This window comes from Molossus molossus, unplaced genomic scaffold (genome assembly GCF_014108415.1).
Source record: "Molossus molossus isolate mMolMol1 unplaced genomic scaffold, mMolMol1.p scaffold_m16_p_7, whole genome shotgun sequence".
Classification (NCBI taxonomy): Eukaryota; Metazoa; Chordata; class Mammalia; order Chiroptera; family Molossidae; genus Molossus; species Molossus molossus.
Window position 1 is genome coordinate 107848993 of NW_023425401.1, and position 20122 is coordinate 107869114.

The 20122-nt window shown below is 52.4% G+C and overlaps 1 protein-coding gene across 1 annotated transcript; it reads right to left on the reverse strand.

The window, feature by feature from the left end:
- Nucleotides 1-1308: 1308 nt before the first annotated feature.
- On the reverse strand, nucleotides 1309-15361 carry ZNF783 (zinc finger family member 783). Its single transcript, XM_036246360.1, has 7 exons — nucleotides 15309-15361; nucleotides 11699-12100; nucleotides 11489-11615; nucleotides 11196-11324; nucleotides 5656-5772; nucleotides 4553-4663; nucleotides 1309-2126 (listed from the first exon to the last, which is right to left on the reverse strand). The coding sequence occupies exons 1-7, from the start codon at nucleotides 15330-15332 to the stop codon at nucleotides 1309-1311; spliced, it is 1728 nt and encodes a 575-aa protein (XP_036102253.1). The 5' UTR covers nucleotides 15333-15361.
- Between the last annotated feature and the right edge of the window lie 4761 nt (nucleotides 15362-20122).

Genomic DNA, 20122 nt, shown 5'->3' on the forward strand with positions numbered 1-20122 from the left:
GCACGGGAGCTCGTGCCGTCAGGACTTCTCCATGGGGCCTGACGCTACGGCCTGAACCTCCGGGCTGACTCTCACTGCTCTGGGAAGAACCAGTTTCACTGAAATACCAAGTGCTCCTGGGGAACCTTCCTCTGCCCGCACGGGACCTTCCACCTCACAATCCAGGTCCTTCCTGACGGATTCTGAGGGAATGGGCTGCAGATCAACACAGAGCAGCAGTCCTGAACTTGAAAGGATGAAACCAGGCTTCCTATCTGTCCCGTTGTCTTAATCCATGATGACCCTGACAACCCTAAGGTGACACAGGAAGCGCTGGGCTCATTACCCCCTTTGACAAATGAGGAGCTTGAGGCTCGAGGTGGTTAAAAGATTCACCCAGATCTCCTGGTCTAACTGCCGGAGGCCCAAGTTCTCGGAGACAGCTCCCTCCTTGAACATGACAAATGGAGGCTGACCAGCCTCACCCGAACCAGCACCTTTCGCTCAGGAGGAGCTCCCTGGGCTTGCGTCCCGAGCACCCCGGGGTGCCGTTTGGGCGTGGAGCACGCCTGCCCTTGAACACTGGGACCCTTCCCTGCTGACAGTCAAAGTCAACCAACACCCACTGCAGGAAGGACGGGGCACTGGGAATGCTCTGGGCTAAGGCACACACACCTGGGAAGACACTTGGTTTCCAGGGCAGCCGCCAAGGCATCCCCCTCAGCATCCAGGCTGGACTGGACGGCTGCTCCACTGTCCCCACACACCAGCCGGTGGCAGAACAGTCCTGCCCCTCAGGAGCTCTTGGTCCCCTTTGCAACCACATACAACACTTACAAAAGCAAAACAAAAGCTCTATAAGGAGAAAAAAAAGTTTAACAACAACAAAGTAGAAAAGTCAAATTTCCAGACCCCATCCTTCTGGCTGGCTGTCCACTCTGCCGCTTCTCATGCTGCAGCCGGACTCAGACCTGTGTACCAACACCCCAGGACCTCAAGGCTCCCGTCACCCCTGCCGGAAGGACGGGTCTCCTGTCCATGGACACTGCCGAAGGCCCCCACCCAAACGTGGCCTCCCTGAGCCTTAAGGGCTCCTTCAGAAGTCAGGAATGTAGAAAAGGCAGTGAAGACTGACAGACTTAGGAAACAGGACATGGAGGCAACTGTCACACACACTGTCACCAAAGGCTGCTGCTTCCCGGAGTGAAATGAGGAGGCTGTCCTAGCCATCCCAGAACCAGGAGCCAGCGTCAGGCACCAGGGCAGGCCGGGCAGGTGGAGAGAAGGTCCTGCGGTGCCGGGCTCCTGCCTGGTGCCGGGCTCCTGCCGTCAGCCCTCCTCCAAGTGGCTGCGCCGGGGCCGGGGCGGGCTGCCCGGGCCGGCCTGGCCCCGGGCGTGCGTCTGCATGTGGATGACCAGGTGGTGGTTCCGGTTGAAGGCCCGGCCGCACTGCGGGCACTGGTAGGGCCGCTCGCCCGTGTGGATGCGCTGGTGCCGGAAGAGGTCCGAGGGCCGGCGGAAGGCCTTGCCGCAGTAGGGGCAGGCGGGCCAGCCCTGGCTGTCGCCGGTGTGCTGGCGCTGGTGCAGCAGCAGGCTCTTCCGCCGCTGGAAGAAGCGCAGGCACTCGCTGCAGTGGTACACCTTGCTGGCCGCGGGCCTCCGGCCCACGAAGGACCGGCCTGCCAGGGAGCGGCGGCCCTCGGGCTCGGGGAGCCAGCGGATGACCGGCCCCGGCACCACCACCTCCCCGGGCTCCAGCGTGGAGTGGGCCTCCCCCCAGGCGGTGGGCGAGCCGCCCCGGGCCTGCCGGTGCTCCTCCTCCACGTGGGTCCGCTGGTGAATGGTCAGGTTAATCTTCAGGCGGAAGCTCTGCCCGCAGTCGGGGCACGGGAAGGTCCGCTCTCGCCGGCGAGGGAGGACGCGGGGCGCCTCCCCCGCCGCCCCTGCTGGCCGGGGCCGAGGGTCCCCTGCCCGCGCCCTGGGCACTCCCTGGGCATGAAGCTGGGGGGGACCCCCAGTCCTGCTCTTGGGCCCCTTGGGGAGTGCGCTCTGGGTCTGGCTGGGGGACTTCCCCAGGAAGAGCTGCTCCGGCATCATCTCGTCCTCAGACTGTGCTTCTGTCTTGACGACCACACCAGCAGCACCACCTGCCCAAAGGGATCTCTGTGAATTTCCTGTGGCCACCACCCGCCCCTGCCCTAGCCTCCCTCCAGGCACAGTGCCAGCCTAGCAGGCACACTGCTCACTCCTGCTGTCCCTGCGGGGCTCACTGGGGGGCTCACTCCTGCTGTCCTGCGGGGCTCACTGGGGGGCTCACTGCGGGGCTCACTGCGGGGCTCACTCCTGCTGTCCTGCGGGGCTCACTGGGGGGCTCACTGCTGCTGTCCCTGCGGGGCTCACTGCGGGGCTCACTCCTGCTGTCCCTGCGGGGCTCACTGGGGGGCTCACTCCTGCTGTCCCTGCGGGGCTCACTGGGGGGCTCATTCCTGCTGTCCCTGCGGGGCTCACTGGGGGGCTCACTCCTGCTGTCCTGCGGGGCTCACTGGGGGGCTCACTGCGGGGCGCAGGGGACCTCTCACTGCTCCACCCACAGGCCCTGTCTCCTAACGTCATCCATGCTGTTGGTCCTGAGGCCTATGCCTGTCGGCCAAGATAAGGACCTCAGGAGAGATGAGCTGCAAACCCTGGGAGCCAGGAGGTCAGGGGTCAGACCAGTGGGAGAGATACAGGCGGGAACATGAAGGGGAGACAAGGACAGGCGGAGGCCCTAGACCCTGAGATACACTGGCCATGCAGGACCCCCAGGAGTTCTGATGACTTAGTCCCGATCTCTGAATGACAATGAGCCCTGGAGCCCTGACTGCCTCCAGACTAAGAGGCCTCGGGCCTGGAGGTGCTGGATGCCTGAGCCACACTCAGAGCTACTCATCCGTGTAACAAATCCACACTGAGCGCCTGCCACAAGCCAGCACTGTGATCTCTGTGACACGCAGGAGGCAGGAGGCCCTGGGCTTCCCAGCCGGGCCTCAGTGTGGGTCACACTTGGCTCTGAGACAGGACTGAGGCAATGGAGCTTCCGGACACAGCAGTGAAGGGGGGGGGGTGCTGAGACAGCAGGTCCCAGGCAGCCCAAACGCTGAGCAGGAAGGTCCTGCTGCTGAGCCCTGCCTGGAACACTGTGCACCCTTCCAAAGCCTCGCACCGCTGTTCACCTCTGGCCTCCTCCAGTCAGCCCCCGCCACTCTCTCCTCTGACCTCCTCCAGCACCTGGTGGCCTCAGCCCTGGACCACAAGGTCTGCTCAGAGGGTGACCGTGAACACTGCCCTCTGCGTATTGAAAGGACAATCTTCAGCCTTTACGAGCAACTTCCAAGGTCTAGGACCAGAGTGATTTCTGTTCTTGCTGAAGCTTGAACTTAAACCACAAGCCGGGAGGGCAGTGCACAGGGCAGCCCTTCACTGGAGGACCTCTGGGGACAGCACCCGATGGCAACACCCTGGGTCCCCTGCTCCCCGCAGCTCACTGGTAACCCTCACAAATATCTCAGGACAGAACTTTAGTTCTGTTAGAAATGACCCACTGGTTTTTTGTTTTTGTTTTTTTAATCCTCACCGGAGGACATTTTTTTTTTTTTTCATTTATCTTCAGATAGAGCGGAAGAGAGAGAGGGAGGAAGACAAAGAGAGAAACATTGATGTGAAAGACCCACATCGAGTGGCTGCCACCCACACGACCCCAACCGGGGCCAGGGACAAACTGCAACTGAAGTACATGCCCTTAGTGGGAACTGAACCCCGGTTTCTCTGGTCCGCGGGCCAACGCTCAACTGTTGAGGCAAACTGGCCAGGGCCCCACTGGTATTGATTTAGTCCTACAGCTACAGAAGCACTAAGAGTCTATAAGAATCATTTAAACTTTGGGGTAAAACAGTGTTGCATTTAATGGGCTTCCACGGTGTCCCTGAATTTAGGGCTTAGTGATGGCCGAGGCCCTCAGACCCTTTCATGTGAGCCCGTCTGCATCCTGGTTCCACCACACCACAACCCTGGGTGGACCCAGATCTCACCTTTGCCTCCCACTGAAGCAGGTCCCAGGATGGAGCCAGGGGAGAGCTGGACCCCTAACTATGGGGACAGAAAATCTGCCCCGAAACCGGAATGGGTAATAAACATTTGTTTTCTTGCTCATCACAGTGTCAGCCAGGTTTACAGAAAATCCACAAACTCTGAGTGGGAACTAAATTTAAAGGGCAGGACACCACACACCGACCGGCTGCACGCCGCTGGATGAGCCAGGCTGCTCCTTGGTGGCCGCGAGGCTTCTCTGTCACCAGACCACCACCCTGGGGGCGTGCAGCTTATTTCCATTAGCAGCTCTGCACCCCGGCTGGACCCCAGTGAGGGAAGACCGGACCACAGAGGATCTGGGTCCCCAGAGCCCCAGGGAGATAAAACCTGGGAGAGGAGGAAACCCCTAGCAGGCCCCATCATGCGCACCCCAGCCTCCTCCCAGAGGGACCCTGCACGCCTCTGACGCTCTGCAGCGGCCACCGGGCTTTCTCTCTTCACTCACCTGGCTCCATGCCAGACAGGATGTCCCTGGGAGGGGAGGCTGGGGAGTCTCCATCTGAAGATTCCTCCTCCTGTTTAACTGAGGACAAAATGCTGGTACTGGCTGGAGGCCCTGTGGGAGAGAATCCCGTGAGGCCTTTCCCCACCCCAGTCTCCTGCAGGGTGACAGCCGTTTCCCGGCAGGCCCTGGACACGCTCCAGCACCTGCCAGGAAGGAGTCCCCATGCTGTTCAGAGGTCTGCAGCCTCCACTGCAGCTGTGGGAGGAGAGCTGTGAAGGCCATGCCCCCGTGCCAACAACTGGTCCCTTGGCACCTGAGTGTCACCCTGATTGGCTTCAGAAGGACAGCGGGTTTGGAGAGGCCCCTGGGGCAGTGTCAGGTCTGCGACAGACAGGGACAATGCCAGGGTCCTCTCTCTCTCCTTACACAGTGGCTGGGAAGGAGGGACACAGGGAAGGGAGGGGTGTCAGCTCTGACCTCAAGGAGGCCACATTCATGGGAGATGCACAGAAACAACTAGAGAGAACCCGGTCTGAAAGGCAGGCCAGCGGGGAGGAGGAGACACCGAGGAAGCCAAGGCAGCAAAGCGCAGTCTGAAGCCAAAAAACAAGGCAGGGGGCTCGCTGCAGGCGCTAGGCTGACGCCCTGGGAAGTATGCTCCACTCCTGCGGAAGGGCGGACAGGCGTTTCCTCCAACGGAAGCAGAGGGCGAGCACTGGAAAGGGGGCCTGAAGCCGCAGAGCTCCTCCCAGGCTTCGGACAGACCGCGCCTACTGCGGAGCACACAGGCTGGCCCGTGCTAGGCGTGTGCCACACACCTCCCCTTAATGTACCCGCCGTAGAGCCCAGTGCCCGCCCTCCTGTGCCCCTCCCCTCACTCCAGAAAGACCAGCATGCCTGGCCCCCAACACACCTCTGCTGAGACCATTTCTCCTGCTGAAATGCCCTACATTCCCAGCAAAACCAAATCTTCCCATACGGCCCGTTTCAGTGGCCCCGTTTCCAGCAAGCCTGTCCGGCCCAGCCCAGCTGACCCCCAGTACCACTGGCCTGGTACTGTTGCTGGGATGCCGGCCACACGCCGCGCGGCAGCCCTCACTCACCTGTGCCTCTTCCAGGTGGGGTTGCTCCTGCTCCTGCTCCTGAGTCTCCCTGGTGCTCGGGGGCCTGCCTTTCTCTCGGACCCGCCTGCTCAGACCTGACTGGGCTGGGAATATGCTCTGGATATGGAACGAGAGTGGGGACACAAGAGTCAGTGACACTGAGGACAACACAGAGTCCCCCCAAGTAGCCTCTGGAAATGGCTAAATGCGGTCATTGGGACCTGGAACATCAGGTCAAACACTTGATTTCAATGGCTTTGGGGCCATTAGTAAGTAAAATAAGAGTTATTTAAATACAGCACTGTGTCCGGCCAGTGTGGCTCAGTGATTGAGCGTCGACCCTGCACCAAGAGGTCGCCAGTTCGATTCCTGGGCAGGACACATACCCAGGTTGTGGGGCCGATCCCCAGTGGGGGGCATGCAAGAGGCGGCCAATGTTCTCTCTCATGGATGTTTCTCTCTCTCTCTCCTTCTCACTTCCTCTCTAAAATCAATAAGGGAAAATAAATAAATAAATAAATAATACAGCACTGTGATACTTCAACACTCGATCTGATAACCAAGGTGACTACTAAGTGACTTACAGGTGGGAAATATATACAGTGTGGATACACTGGTCAAAGGGATGATTTCCATCCTGGGCAGTGCAAGATTCCATCATGCTACTCAGAATGGCATATAATTTAAAACTTATGAATTGTTTACTTCTGAAATACTCCATTTCATATTTTCAGATAGCAGTTGACTGTGGGTAACAAAAACCATGGAAAACAAAATAGTGGATTAAGAGGGAGGATTACTGTAAATATATACGTAAGTGGAAACATCCCATGTTCATGGATTAGAAGACTTAATATTGTTAAGATGTAAATACTACCCACAGTAATATATAGATTTAATGCAATCTTTATCAAAATCCCAATGGCACTTTTTTGCAGAAATAGAAAAATCCATCCAAAAATTCAAATGGAATCTCAAGGGACCCCAAATATTCCAAACAATCTTGAAATAGAACAAAATTGGACAACTTCCTGACTTCAAGACTTACTACAAAGCTACTGTAATCAAAACAGTGTAAAATAAATAAATAGAATAGAGAACCAAGAAATAAATCCTCACATATCTGGTCAAATGATGTTTCAAAAGGGAGCCAAGACCACTCAATGGGGAAAGGACAGTCTTTCAACAAATGGGGCTGGGAAAACTGCATGTCCACATGCAAAAGAATAAAGTCGGACCCTTATCTAACACCACGTGTACAAATTAACTCAAAATGCCTGGCCAATGTGGCTCAGCGGTTGAGCATTGACCCAGGCACCAAGAGGTTGCCAGTTTGATTCCCGGTCAGGGCACGTGCCTGGGTTGTGGGCCTGATCCCCAGTGGGGGGCATGTGGGAGGCAACCAATCAATGTTCTCTCTCATTGGTGTTGCTATCTCTCTCTCCCTCTCCCTTTCTCTCTCTCTAAAATCAATAAAGAAAAAAAAACCACTTTAAGCCCTGGCCAATTTGGCTCAGCAGTTAGAGCGTCAGCCTGCAGACTGGAGAGTGCCGGGTGTGGTTCCCACTAAGGGCACGTACCTCAGTTGCAGTCTGCCCCCGCCCCAGTTGGGGTGGTGTGGGTGGCAACCAGTCGATGTGTCTCTCTCACATGATATTTCTCTCTCTCTTCCCCCCTCTCTCCCTCCCGCTCTATCTGAGGATAGATACAAAAATGTTCTCGGGTGAGGATTAAAAGAAAAAAAAAAAACTTAAAAAAAATTAACTCAAAATGGATCAAAGCATAAATGTGAAACTTAAAATATAAAACTCCTAGAAGAAAACATAGGACAAAAGCTTCATGATGCTGGATTTGGCAATGATTTCTTGGATACTACACTAAAGGCACAGGCCACAAAGGAAACGAGACACCAACCAGACACCTTCATCACAAAGCCATCATTACAAGTTTGGGAGTCATAGCAGATCTATCGAATACACAGACAAAATGGGGAGACAAAGAAAAATGCCCCAAACGAACAAACAAAAGAAACCCCCAGAAAAACAATAAAATGAAATGGAAGCAACCAAAATATCATATGCAGAGTTTAAAACAACTGTTATGAGATAATGAAGGACCTTCAGGGAGGAATTGGTGATCTCAGTGAGAACTTAAAGAGATAATAAGTATAAAAAGGACATGAATCCATTAAAAAAAGAAAAAGAAAAAGAAATAGACAAACTAGACTTCATGAAATTTTTTAAATTTCATGTATCAAAAGACACTATCAACATAGTTAGGCAACCCATAAAATAGGAGAAAATATTCATGAATCACCTATCTGATAAAGAATTAATATACAGAATATATAGAGAATTCAACTCAACAACAAAGAAACAACCAGACTCAAAAATAGATAAAGAGCCCAGCCAATGTGGCTCAGTGGTTGTGTGTTGACCCAAGCACCAAGAGGTTGCTGGTTCGATTCCCGGTCAGGGCACATGTCCAGGTTGTGGGCCAAATCCCCAAAGGGGGGCGTGCAGGAGGCAGCCAATCAATGTTCTCTCTTATCACTGTTTCTATCTCTCTCTCCCTTCCTCTCTCTCTAAAAATCAATAAAGAAAAAATAAAATAAAAAGAGACAGGGAACTTGTCTCCCTCCCCTTAAAAAAAAAAAAAGGACAGCCCTGGCCAGTTTGGCTCAGCGGTTAGAGTGTCGGCCTGTGGTCCGGAGAGACCTGGGTTCGGTTCCCGCTAAGGGCATGGTACTTCGGTTGCAGTTTGTCCCCGGCCCTGGATGGTCGTGCGGGTGGCAGCCACTCGATGTGTCCCTTCACGTCGATGTTTCTCTCTCTCTCTCCCTTCCTCTCTCTCCCTCCCACTTTATCTGTACAAAAAATGGAAAAATATCCTCGGGTGAGGATTAAAAAAAAAGGACAAAGAACTTGAATAGACATTTCTCCAAAGCAAGTATTCTAGTAAGTCAATAGAAATGGTCAATAAAGACATAAAAAGATTCTCAACATCACTTAACCATTAGGAAATGCAATGAGATACTACTTCATCCTCATTTGATGGCTACTATTGAAAAAGCAATAGAAAGTAACAAGTGTTGACAGGACTGTAGAGAAAACGTGTGCACTGTAGGTGGGAATATAAAACAGTGCCGCCACTGTGGAAAACTGTATGGTGGCTCCTCAAAAAACTAAAAATAAAACTACCATATCATCCAGCAATTCCACTTCTGTTCTCCCTACTTTTATTTACTTTTTTTTTGGGTAAGTGCCCCTAGGGGGAACCGAACCCGGGACTCTCTGGTCCGCAGGCTGACGCTCCAACCGCTGAGCCAAACCGACTGGGGCTACTTTCATTTACTTTTTAAAAATATATTTAAAATAAAAGACCTGAAGGCAGAGTATCAAAGAGATATCTGCACATCCACAAACACAGCAACATTTTTCACAAGAGCTAAAACATGGAAGGAACCCAAGTGCACATCGACAGGTGGAGGGGTAAACCAAATGTGGTCTGTTCATGCAATAGAATATTATTCCGTCCTAAAAGAGAAGGAAATTCCAACACAGGATACAATGTGGACGAACCCAAAGGACATTATGCTAAATAAAATAAACGAGGCAGCCCTGGCCAGTTAGAACACTGGTGCACAGATCACGGTTGTGGGTTCGATTTTGGTCAAAGGCATGTGCCTGGGCTGCAGTTCGTCCCCAGCCCTGGTCAAGGTCGTGCAGGAGGCAACCAGTCGATGTGTCTCTCTTGCATTGATGTCTCTCTCTCTCTCTCTCCTCCCCCTACCCCACTCTATCTGAAGACAAAAAAAAACTTTTTATTAAAAACAAAGCCAGGCATAAACAGATAAAGACAAATACTGTACGATTCCACTTATAAGAGGTACTTAGAGTAATCAAACTCACAGAATTGTGAGTGCCAGGGGCTGGGAAAGGGCAGAATGAGGAGTTATTATTTCATGGTCTAGAACAATGGTTTTCAACCGATATGCTGCAAGATTTTTTTTTCTTTATTGATTTTAGAGAGAGAGAAAGGGAGAGGAAGAGAGAGACAGAAACATCGATGAGAGAGAACATTGATTGGCTGCCTCCTGCATGCCCCCCACTGGGGATCGGGCCCACAACCTGGGCATGTGCCCTGCCTGGGAGTCGAACCAGTGACCTCTTTCTCGGTGCATGGGTTAAAGCTCAACCACTGAGCCACACCGGCTGGGCAGGGATTTTTAACACATGCAATACTTGACTACTTAGTCAGGGGCACTGACCTCTCTTCCCTTAGACTGTCAAATAAAAAAATGACAACAGCCAACACAATAGCAGTGTGGTGTGAATGACTCAAAATTATACCTTTTTTTTGTCAGATTACCAACAAATACATTTTTTGGTGTGCTGCAGAATTTTAGTAATTAGTGTGCCATGAGATGAAAAAAGGTAGAAAATCGCTGGTATAGAGTTTCAGTTTTACAAGATGAAAAGAGTTCCAGTGGCAAACATTATGAGTGTATTTAATGTCTCTAAACTGTACACTTAACAATGGTTAAGATGGTAAATGTTATGCTGTGTAACTGACCACAATAAGAAAAAAAAGAAATAAAGTATCAATATACAGCACAACAGGGGTGAACCTTGAAAACATCTGCTAAGTGAAGGAAGCCAGAGACAGAAGTATTTTGGTTGTGTTGAGGGGAAAAAAGGAGATGGACAAAGCAAACGTGGCCAACTCTTGATCACTGTTGAATCTGGGGGAATGAGCATCTTGAGCAGTGGTTCCCAACCTGTGGGTTGCGACCCCTTTGGGGGTCAAACTACCTTTTCACAGGGATCGCCTAAGACATAACAGTAGCAAAATGACAGTTATGAAGTAACAAGGAAAATAATTTTATGGTTGGGGGTCACCACAACATGAGGACCTGTATTAAAGGGTTGTGGCATTAGAAAGGTTGAGAACCACTGATTTAGAGGCTCACTATACTATTCTCCCTACTTTCATTTACTTTTAAAAAATGTATTTTTTTTTAAAAAAGCTCCTCATAAGATCCTGACATGCAGTCCACTGTGGATCCGCTGTCCTATACACACCAGCGGTGGGGACGCGGTTGCCCGCAGGCCCTGTGAGAGGGTCCATCTCCACAAAGGGAAACCGGTACATTCTAGGCCTCACAGCTGCAGGTATGCAGCTGGGGAGCAGAGGTGGAGGGGAACCAGGAGGCGGGGGCAATAATGCTGCTGCTACTAGTCGTACTGTGAGTGACAAGCCCCACTTACTATAAACGCCCAGCTTTACAAAGCCTGCCATCACATTTAGTCCTCACAACTGCTAGGTAAGGTGAGTACCGCTGTCCCCTTGCACAGAGGCAGAAACCGTACGGCTCTTAAGGCAAAATCCCTGCACCCATCCCTGATGGCCGATCTGGGACAGGGCCTGCCCCACTTGGGGTTATGAGCCTGCGCTCCCTTCCTGGCCTCCCCGCGTGTCTGGGAAGCCAGGAGAGCAGACATGGTTTAGTTTGCCCTAGCCACCTTGCTCCCACTCACCAGTGCCAGGCCTCTGTGGGAGAGCTGCCTCTCTCTCGGGCCTCTCCTCCTGGCCCCACAGGCGTTCAGGACAAGGCTCCTCTCCCTTCTCCATCCGGGTGAGGATGTCCGGTTTGGAGATGGCATAATCTGTGCACAGAACGGAGAGAGAGAGGTGGGTCAGGACTGGATACCTGCCACCTGGTTAACCAAAGAGATGCAGAGTCACCAGAGGAACAGAAGCCAAAGCAAAGGCACAGCCTGCAGGAGGACAGTCTGTGGACAGAGGCCCAGATACTATGACTCGGCCTTACCCAGGGAGACCAGCATCTCGTAGTTGCCCCTCATCACGTGCTTGTACAGCTCCTTCTGCCAAGTATCCAGCTTGCCCCACTCCAGCTCAGAAAAATACACGGCCACGTCATCAAAGGTCACGGGCACCTGGAACCACAGGTGTCACGCATACTCACTCACTCTTAGATGCACAGCTCCTCGGGCAGTCCTACCCCACAGGCCCGGGTTACCTTGGGGGCCTCCCCCTTGCTGCCCGGGGGCAGCCGTAGGATCCAGAAGTTCCTGTTCCTCAGCAGGTTCTCCATGTTCTCCAGCCGCCTCTGCAGCAGCCCGTACTCCTGCAGCAGGGTGCCCAGCACGGCCCACTTGCCCTCCAGCTGGTTCCCGAACTCGGAGGTCGTCTTCTCGAAGTCGGCCAGCTTCTTCTCGGCTGTCCCCGTCCGTCCCTCCAGAGTCAGCAAGCGGGCCAGACAGGAATCCACTTTCTTCTCCAAGGCCTGGATGGCGGCCACCACTGTCCACAGTGTGATCTCCGTGGAGTAGAGGTATGAGCTCTTCTCAGCAGCCGGCTGGGGCGGCGGGGAAGGTGCTGGAGGCCTTTCGTCCCCCATTTGCTTCTCTCTCTCTGGAGCCTGTCCACAGGTAGAGAAAGGAAAAACGTTATCAGAACCATACAATCAAAACGTCCACCTCAAAAAGAAACCTCAGGCCCTGGCCGGTTTGGCTCAGCGGTTCGAGTGTCGGCCTGCGGACCGGAGAGTCCCGGGTTCGGTTCCGGCTAAGGGCACGTCCCTCGGATGCAGTTTGTCCCCAGCCCTGGTTGGGGTCGTGTGGGTGGCAACCAGTCAATATGTCTCTCTCACATCGATGTTTCTCTCTTTCTTTTCTCCCCTCTTTCCCTCCTGCTCTATTTGAAGATAAATGCAAAAAAAAAAAGGTCCTCAGGTAGGATAAAAAAAAATAAAATAATTAAAAAGATACCTCAGGCCCTGGCTGGTTTGGCTCAGCAGTTAGAGCATCAGTCCGCAAACCAGAGAGTTCTGGGTTCAGTTCCCGATAAGGGCACGTACCTCGGTTGCAGTTTGTCTCCGGCCCTGGTTGGTCGTGCGGGTGGCAACCACTCAATGTTTCTCTCTTCCTCTCTCTCCCTCCCATTCTATCTGAACAAAAAATGGAAAAATGTCCTCGGGTGAGGATTAAAAAAAAACAGAAAAAAGAAACCTCAGGTCCTGGCCAGTGTGGCTCGCTGGTTAGAGTGTCGGCCTTCACACTGAAGGTCGTGTGTTCAATTCCTGATCAAGGGCACGTACCTGGGTTGCAGGTTCAATCCCCAGCTCCAGTTTGGATGAGTGCAGGAGGCAACCAATCAATGTGTCTCTTTCACATCGATCTTTTCTCTCTCTCCCTTTCCCCCTCCCTCCCCCTTCCACTCTATGGAAAAATATCCTTGGATGAGGATTAACAACAACAACAAAAAAGAAACCTCAGAATGGCACCTGCCCTGGTAAAACCCCACCTAGGATCCTGAGGGCCAGGTCAGGCAGCTGTGCTGGAGATAGGGATGTGGGGACATCAATTACAACTCTAGCCTCACAACAGGAGACACTGGCTGGACAAAGGTATTAGCAAGTGGGAATTAGAAGGAAAAACATGGACTGAAAAAGAAGTATCTGTGGTCTCAGAAAGGTGCCTCCCTACCTGGGTCTTTGTCCCCTCCTCTGAAAAGGAAGGGAGGGGCTTTGAATGAGACACAGAGAATGTTGGTCCCTTCCATATCTAGAAAATGGAGCTAATAATAGTAGTTACATGACATAACTGGGAGAATTAATGATACAATTTGGTAAAATCAAAGCCTGTGCTACTCAATAAATGTGAGCCCTCTGTGGATACAGCCCAGAGGATCGCAATGAGAATGCTGAGGTGTGACAGTTCTAACTCAGGGATACAGTATGAATAGTGCAGACGGCCTTCTGTGTCACCTCTTTCATTCCACAGTCTTTCAGCACCTTGGAAGAGAGCTTCTGAAATGCCTCAGCTTACCTGGGTGCCTGATGGCAAGCCTTCCTGAGCATGCGTGATGGCCTCAGTCCCAGTTCATCTTGCTAAAAGCCTTCTTGGAATGACGAATTGACATCTTGTCCCTCCATTTCACTCATCCGTCCTAGTCAGTTCACCATCAAGTCCTACCGTTTGACTTCTGAAACTATCTCAAACGCATCCTCGTTTCTCCTCCTCCACTGCCATCACCTAGTCCAAGCCCCTCACCTGTCACCTGAGCTACTGCAATTACGGCCAACTGCTTCCCCCCCCCAATACACTCTCCTCAGCTCCCCAGTGTACCTCGAATGAAACCTAAATTTCTTAGCTGACTGCAGCCTACCTCCCTGACCTTGTCTCCTCCTGGACACTGACTATCCTCCAGCCGCCCTGGCCTCCTTGAACTCCTAGGACACACCCAGCTCTCCTCCACCTCTGCATGGGCCTGTCTACACCCCTGGCTCTCTCTCATACAGGGACCTTCACAGACCTAAACATCTAAAAGGGGCCCTGTTAGTCCCTTTTTTCATAAGCACCAATAACTTATAACAGCTCTGTGAGTCTGCCTGGGTTATGGTTTCCTCACAAGGACACAAGCTCCATGAGTGTAGCTGCTAATCACTGCTGCATCCCCAGCTTCTAAGAGTGTCTCACTCACAGCAGATGCTCCATCGATACCTACTGAATGAATGAATGACTGAACAACTCAACAACACATTCGTTCAGTTACAAGTACTGAACGCCTGTCATGGTTAAGGTACAAGGGGGATGCAGAAAAATTACAGGGTTCTTGCTTCCTTCTCCAGGAGAAAAAAAATCTGTCTAGACATACAAGAGTGATACCCACAGGCTAAAAATTAAAGTTGAGGGCAAATCAGTCCTGTTTGGGAGCGTCTCTTGGAATTGCAGGGGATGTAAGTATGCAGAGGGAAAGAAAAGGGTGGATACCAGCGGTCAGAAGAGTGCCGAGGGGAGCGTCCTGGGCTAGGTGGGAGCTGAAGATGTCACCTGTACAGTTACCGAAAGGCCACCCCGGGGCTCCCCTCAGCGAACAGGACCATGAGCCTGCAGGACTGCCAACCCATGTCTCTCCCTGGCACTCAGGGAGACCTAAAGGAAGGGGAAGGAGAGGCAGTTCTTCCTTAAGAAGCATCCAAAAAAAAAAAAAAAAAAATCAAGACTCAAAAACGTCACTGACATGCACTGATAATAGTAGACACCATGTATAGAGCTCTTTACAAGTGCCTTTGTACTGCGTCCAAATGGCCAAAGGGTCACTTTCTCTGATTTGTTCATACCGAACATGATCAGCCAACATTCTAAACTGGGCTCAAGTCATCTTTTAAAAATGATGGTTTAAAAAAAAAACCAGAAACACCTCCAGTGCCTCTTGTCAACAGCATTCAGTACCTCTGTCTCAGGTAAAGGCAGAACACTGGGCACCTGCACGAGGGTGTAACCCCAAGGCCCTGGTCGGGCCTCGACTGCGGGAGTGACCCTGGGCCGGTCCCTTCCCTGCGCCAGGGCTGGGGGCGCTGCCCGCCCCGCCTGCAGCGGGCCGCGGGCCTCTCCGCTGAGACAATGGGTGGGGACCCCGCTCCGCTCCATGAAGGCCTGTCGCCGTGTTTCTGCAGAGCGGGCGGCCCCCCGACGTCGGGCCGCCCGCCGCGCCCGCCGCCCGGCCTGGCGTTTGGGCCGCCCGGCCGCTCGGCCCGAACGCGGCGCGGACGCCGACGAGCGCGGCCCCCGGGCGAGCGGTCCACGCGGCGGCGGCCCGGCCCGTCTGGGCGTCCGCGCGCTTACCCGCTCGGGCGCCGCCTCGGCCATGGCTGCCCGTCCCGCTCTCGGCTGCTCCTCTCGGCGGCCGCGCGGGCCTGGCGCGGGGCTGGGGCGGCGGGGGCGGAGCGCACAGCCCCGCTTCGGAGCCGCTGCCGGCGGCCGCGAGCTGCGTCCGAGCCACGTGCCCCGCCGGCCCTTTAAACAAGAGCTGCGCTCGCGGCCGGGCCCGAGGGCGCACACAGCGCCCCCTGCAGCCCGAAGGACCGCACGCCCGCGGCCTGCGTCCCGGCGGCCCTGCGGCCCCGCGGCCCTGCGGCCCCGCGAACCTGCGTCCCGGCGGCCGCGGGGGCCCCCGGGGGCGGCCACCGCCTCTCCTGGGCCGCGGGACTCGACGCCGTGGCGGGCGCGGGCCCGAGCAGTCGCGGCTCGGTGGGCCCAGGCTGCCCGAACCCGTGCAGCGTGACGGGGTGAGGGACCCCAGCGCCCCACTCCGGGGTCCGTCCCCGGGGCTGATGGAGGAAACGCAGGCTTTTCCAAACGTTGGGAGCCCCCCCTCGTCCCACCCCCGACGGGGAATCTCAAGTGTATGTCGAGTCACCGGAGTCACCGGTTTAACACCTCTAATGGGCCCAAAGTGGCTATTATAAGAGTATCTTACTTCGTGCCCAAGAATAAAAACGTAGGGGGTGGATAAAGGTTTTTAAAACTCTCTTTTTTAAAGTTTTCCAGGTCAAAAAGAAAGACTTAAGGAAAATTTTATTTATTGATTGATTTTTTTAAAGCCCCTCTCTTTTCCCAAACAGCTTTGGGAATCCTGGGTCCCCTCCTGCCCTAGGGCCTACCACCAGAGCAGAGCCCCCAAGTCCCCCGCCACACTGTGGAGGGAAAGGGGGCCACACACTGTCCCTGACAAGCTCAGGGGGGGTCCTGCAGGCGAGGCTTACAAACGCGGAGACCTAAAGTAACCACAAAGGATGGTCAGAAATGAACATTTTCTAACTAAGAGCGAGTTGTGGCAGGTAGTCGTGTCCTAGGCTGGTATCTCCCCTGACAAAGGTCAATCTTTACCTTAAGGGAGCCTGTCGGTTGTCTTTTTGCATCTAGGATAACATACCTTTGAAATGCCAGGGTGCCTGGCCAGGTGGCTCAGTTGGTTAGAACATAGTCCCGTGCACCAAAAAAGGTTGTGAGTTCAATTTCCAGTCAGGGCACATACCTAGGTTGCAGTTCAGTCCCCGGATGGGGCGAGTATGGGAGTCAACTGATTGGTTTCTCTCATGCTTGCTCTCTCGCTAGAACTTCAGTAAAAAACATATCCTCTGGAGGCATGGAACAGAATAACAGATCTCTGGGGATGGGGGTGGGGGGGATTAGCCAAAGAACAGATGCATATATGCATAACTCAAGGACACAGACAAGAGCATGGGGAAGGTCTGTGGTGGGGTGGGGTTGGGTAGAGGCGAGCAAAAAGGGAGAAAATGGGAGACATCTGTAATACTGTTAACAATAAAATAAAATAACACATATCTTCGAGAGAGGATTCAAAAGCAAAAAGAAATGCCAGTGTGATTTCCTTTTTACCGGACCCCTCACTGCACCAGAATAGAGACCACAAAACCCTCTTACAGGAGGCAACCGATCGATGTTTCTCTCTCTCTCTCCCTTCCTCCCTCTCTAAAAAATCAATAAAAAACATATCCTCGGGCAAGGATTTTTTAAAAAAAAGAAAAGAAATGAGAAATGTCAGGGTAATTTTCTTTTTTTTCTGAACCCCTCACTGCACCAGAGCAGAAACACAAATCCCCTCTTTGTGAATTGTTACAGTGCTAATTTTAACTGCTAACTATCCCATACCCACACATGTAAAAGAAGTATGTGTCTATTTATTGCACTTTTTATCCAGTCCCAGAGGTTTCCCCGCTGTTTTCTCCTGATTCCATGTAACCCCTTACGCCTGCTCCTTTGATTGTAATGTATAAAATAAGGTGCAAAAACGGCCATTCTCTGGAGCATTTTCTCAATTCGTTAAGATTTTGCTTCCCAGTAATTGTCGTCAGTTTGGCTTACATACACTCAGAAGAATTCTCTACAGGTTTAAACGTTTTTTAACGTGGACAATACCCAGTCTTCCCTTGCACATCAACCACCATCTGGGATCCTTGAAGCTCTCTGGCTCCGGGTTGGTCTCGTAGCAAGAATAAGTCCACCACTAATTCGGGCCCTGAGGCATTTTGAATAAACCACTCAATGTAGGACCTGTTTTCCTCATTTGTAAAGAGTCTTACTTAGAAAACCAGAATTAATCACTGAATATAAAGGAAATGTGCTGTAAGCAGTGTAAGTTTTATTTTCTACCTTTTCTGCATTTCCTGTTCACCTTATAATCTTTGCCCCCTAAGCCAGCAAACTCTTCTGTTTGCACTGGGCATTAATTCTTATTTTCTAAGATCACAACTTTCTAGTATTTTACAGTCCTTAATATATTGGTCTGACAGATCCCTGATGAGCTCCTCGTGTAAACCAAAATTAATTTTAGCCTGTGATAAAGAATAAAAGGCAGTTATTTGAGCATAAAGGAGCTGCAGCTGGAGACACAGACTAAGGTAGCAATTCAAACTGTTCCGAGACAAAGGGGAAGCCATTTCTTAAAAAATTGTTAATCCTCACCCGAGGATACCTTTTCCATTGATTTTTTAAAAATTTATCTTTATTGTTGAAAGTATTACAGATGTCCTCCTTAAATCCCCCACTATTGACACCCTCATCCCAGCTCCCATCACGCCCCCACCTTCACCACACTGTTGTCTGTGTCCATTGGTTATGCATATATGCATATGTTCTTTAGTTTATCTCTTCCTGAGCCCCCCTTCCCTCTGAGCTGTGTCAGTCTGTTTCCTTTTTTTTTTTTTAGGGAGACAGAGGAGGGGTGGGAGGGAGCGGGGAGAGAGAGAGAGATCAGTGTGAGAGAGACACATCAATTGGTTGCCTCCCACATGAACCCCGACCCGGGATTGAACCTGCAACCCAGGTACATGCCCTTGACAGGGAATTGAACCCGAGTCCCTTCAGTGCTTGGGCTGACGCTCTAACCACTGAGCTACACCAGCCAGGGCAGGGGAAGCCATTCTTGTTTGTTTGTTTGTTTGTTTTGTTTTTTTTCATCCTCACCTGAGGACAATTTTCCATTTTTTGTACAGATAGAGTGGGAGGGAGAGAGAGGAAGAGAGAGAGAGAGGAACATCGATGTGAAAGGGACACATCGAGTGGCTGCCACCCGCACGACCAACCAGGGCCGGGGACAAACTGCAACCGAGGTACATGCCCTTAGCGGGAACCGAACCCGGGTCTCTCCGGACCGCAGGCCGACGCTCTAACCGCTGAGCCACACCGGCCAGGGCGAAGCCATTCTTTTATAGTGAAAGTTCTGCCCTGGCCAGTTTGGCTCAGCAGCTAGAGCACTGGCTTGTGGACCAGAGAGTCCTGGGTTCGGTTGCAGTTTGTCCCTGGCCCTGGTTCGGGTTGTGGGGGTGGCAGCCAGTCGATGTGTCTCTCTCACATCGGTGTTTCTCTCTCTCTTCCTCCCTCCTGCTCTATCTGAAGATAAAAAATGCAAAAATGTCCTTGGGTGAGGATAAAAGAAAGAAAGAAAAATATAGTGAAAGTTCCTGCCTGGTTTGCAGTGAGGTCCTATTTATGTGGGTGTGCAGTTCTGATAGGACAGGGCAGGTGTAAGTCTATTGGCAGAAGATGAAACCAGGCTTTCCAGGCACAGGATGACCCAGGCAGGGCACTAGTGTGGGACAGAGACTGCTCAGCCTTAGGTCCTCCCTGGTATGCAGCGTTCGCCAGGAGCTGGGCAGCAAACGGGCTAGGCTCTTATTTATAAAATTTGGGCCGTTGGTTGACCATGGGGTGCCGTCTCAGCAGATAAATCCCTTCTCAGGGTTCATATCAAATGAATTTCCTCTCAGGGTCCACACTAGGGTTTCTCATTTATTGCCTTCACACTCATTTGCGAATCGTCTGCTAGGTTGTGTTACTTCAGCAAGGAATTTCACAACAGGAGACGCCATGTATTGATTTGATCCCTTGTTACCTTAAAGTAACACCTCCTAACCTGGCCCCAAGTTCCAGGGGTACACCTCGCTTGGAGAAGGTATCAGTTTTTAAAGTGGACCCAGACAGGTGTATAAAACCGAGGAGGGAAAGCATTCGTAGAGGGAGACAGGAAGTGTAACCAAGGCCCCCTTCACCCTGGGAGCCCACCTGGTTCAGACCACGCTGAGCGTCCTGCTCTGTGAGTTCCCCTTATACCTGGTCATGCAGTGAACGTGTGGTAAGCACCTGTGTGCGAAGCCCCTGAGCTCCGAGCTGCAGAGTCTGACTATGATTAAGACACGGTCCCTTTCCTGGCTGGTGTGGCTCAGTGGTAGAGCATTGACCCTGCACCAAGAGGTTGCCAGTTCGATTCCCGGTCAGGGCACATGCCCAGGTTATGGGCCAAACCCCCAGTGGGGGGCATGCAGGAGGCAGCCAATTGATGTTCTCTCTTATCAATGTTTCTGTCTCTCTCCCTCTCCCTTCCTCTCTCTCTAAAAAAAAAAAAAGACATGGTCCTTGCCTTGGAAAAGCGCCACATCCTGTTGACTCTACCTTGTCAACCATTTATTTATTTATTATTATTTTTATTTATTGTTGTCAGTATTACAGATGTCCTCCATTTCCTCCCCCCCCCCCCGCCCCCGCCCTCCTCCCCCCAGCTCCTGCCCCACCCCAGCTCCTTGGGCTATGCATATATGCCTATCTGTTCTTTGGTTTATCTCTTCCTGTCCCCCACC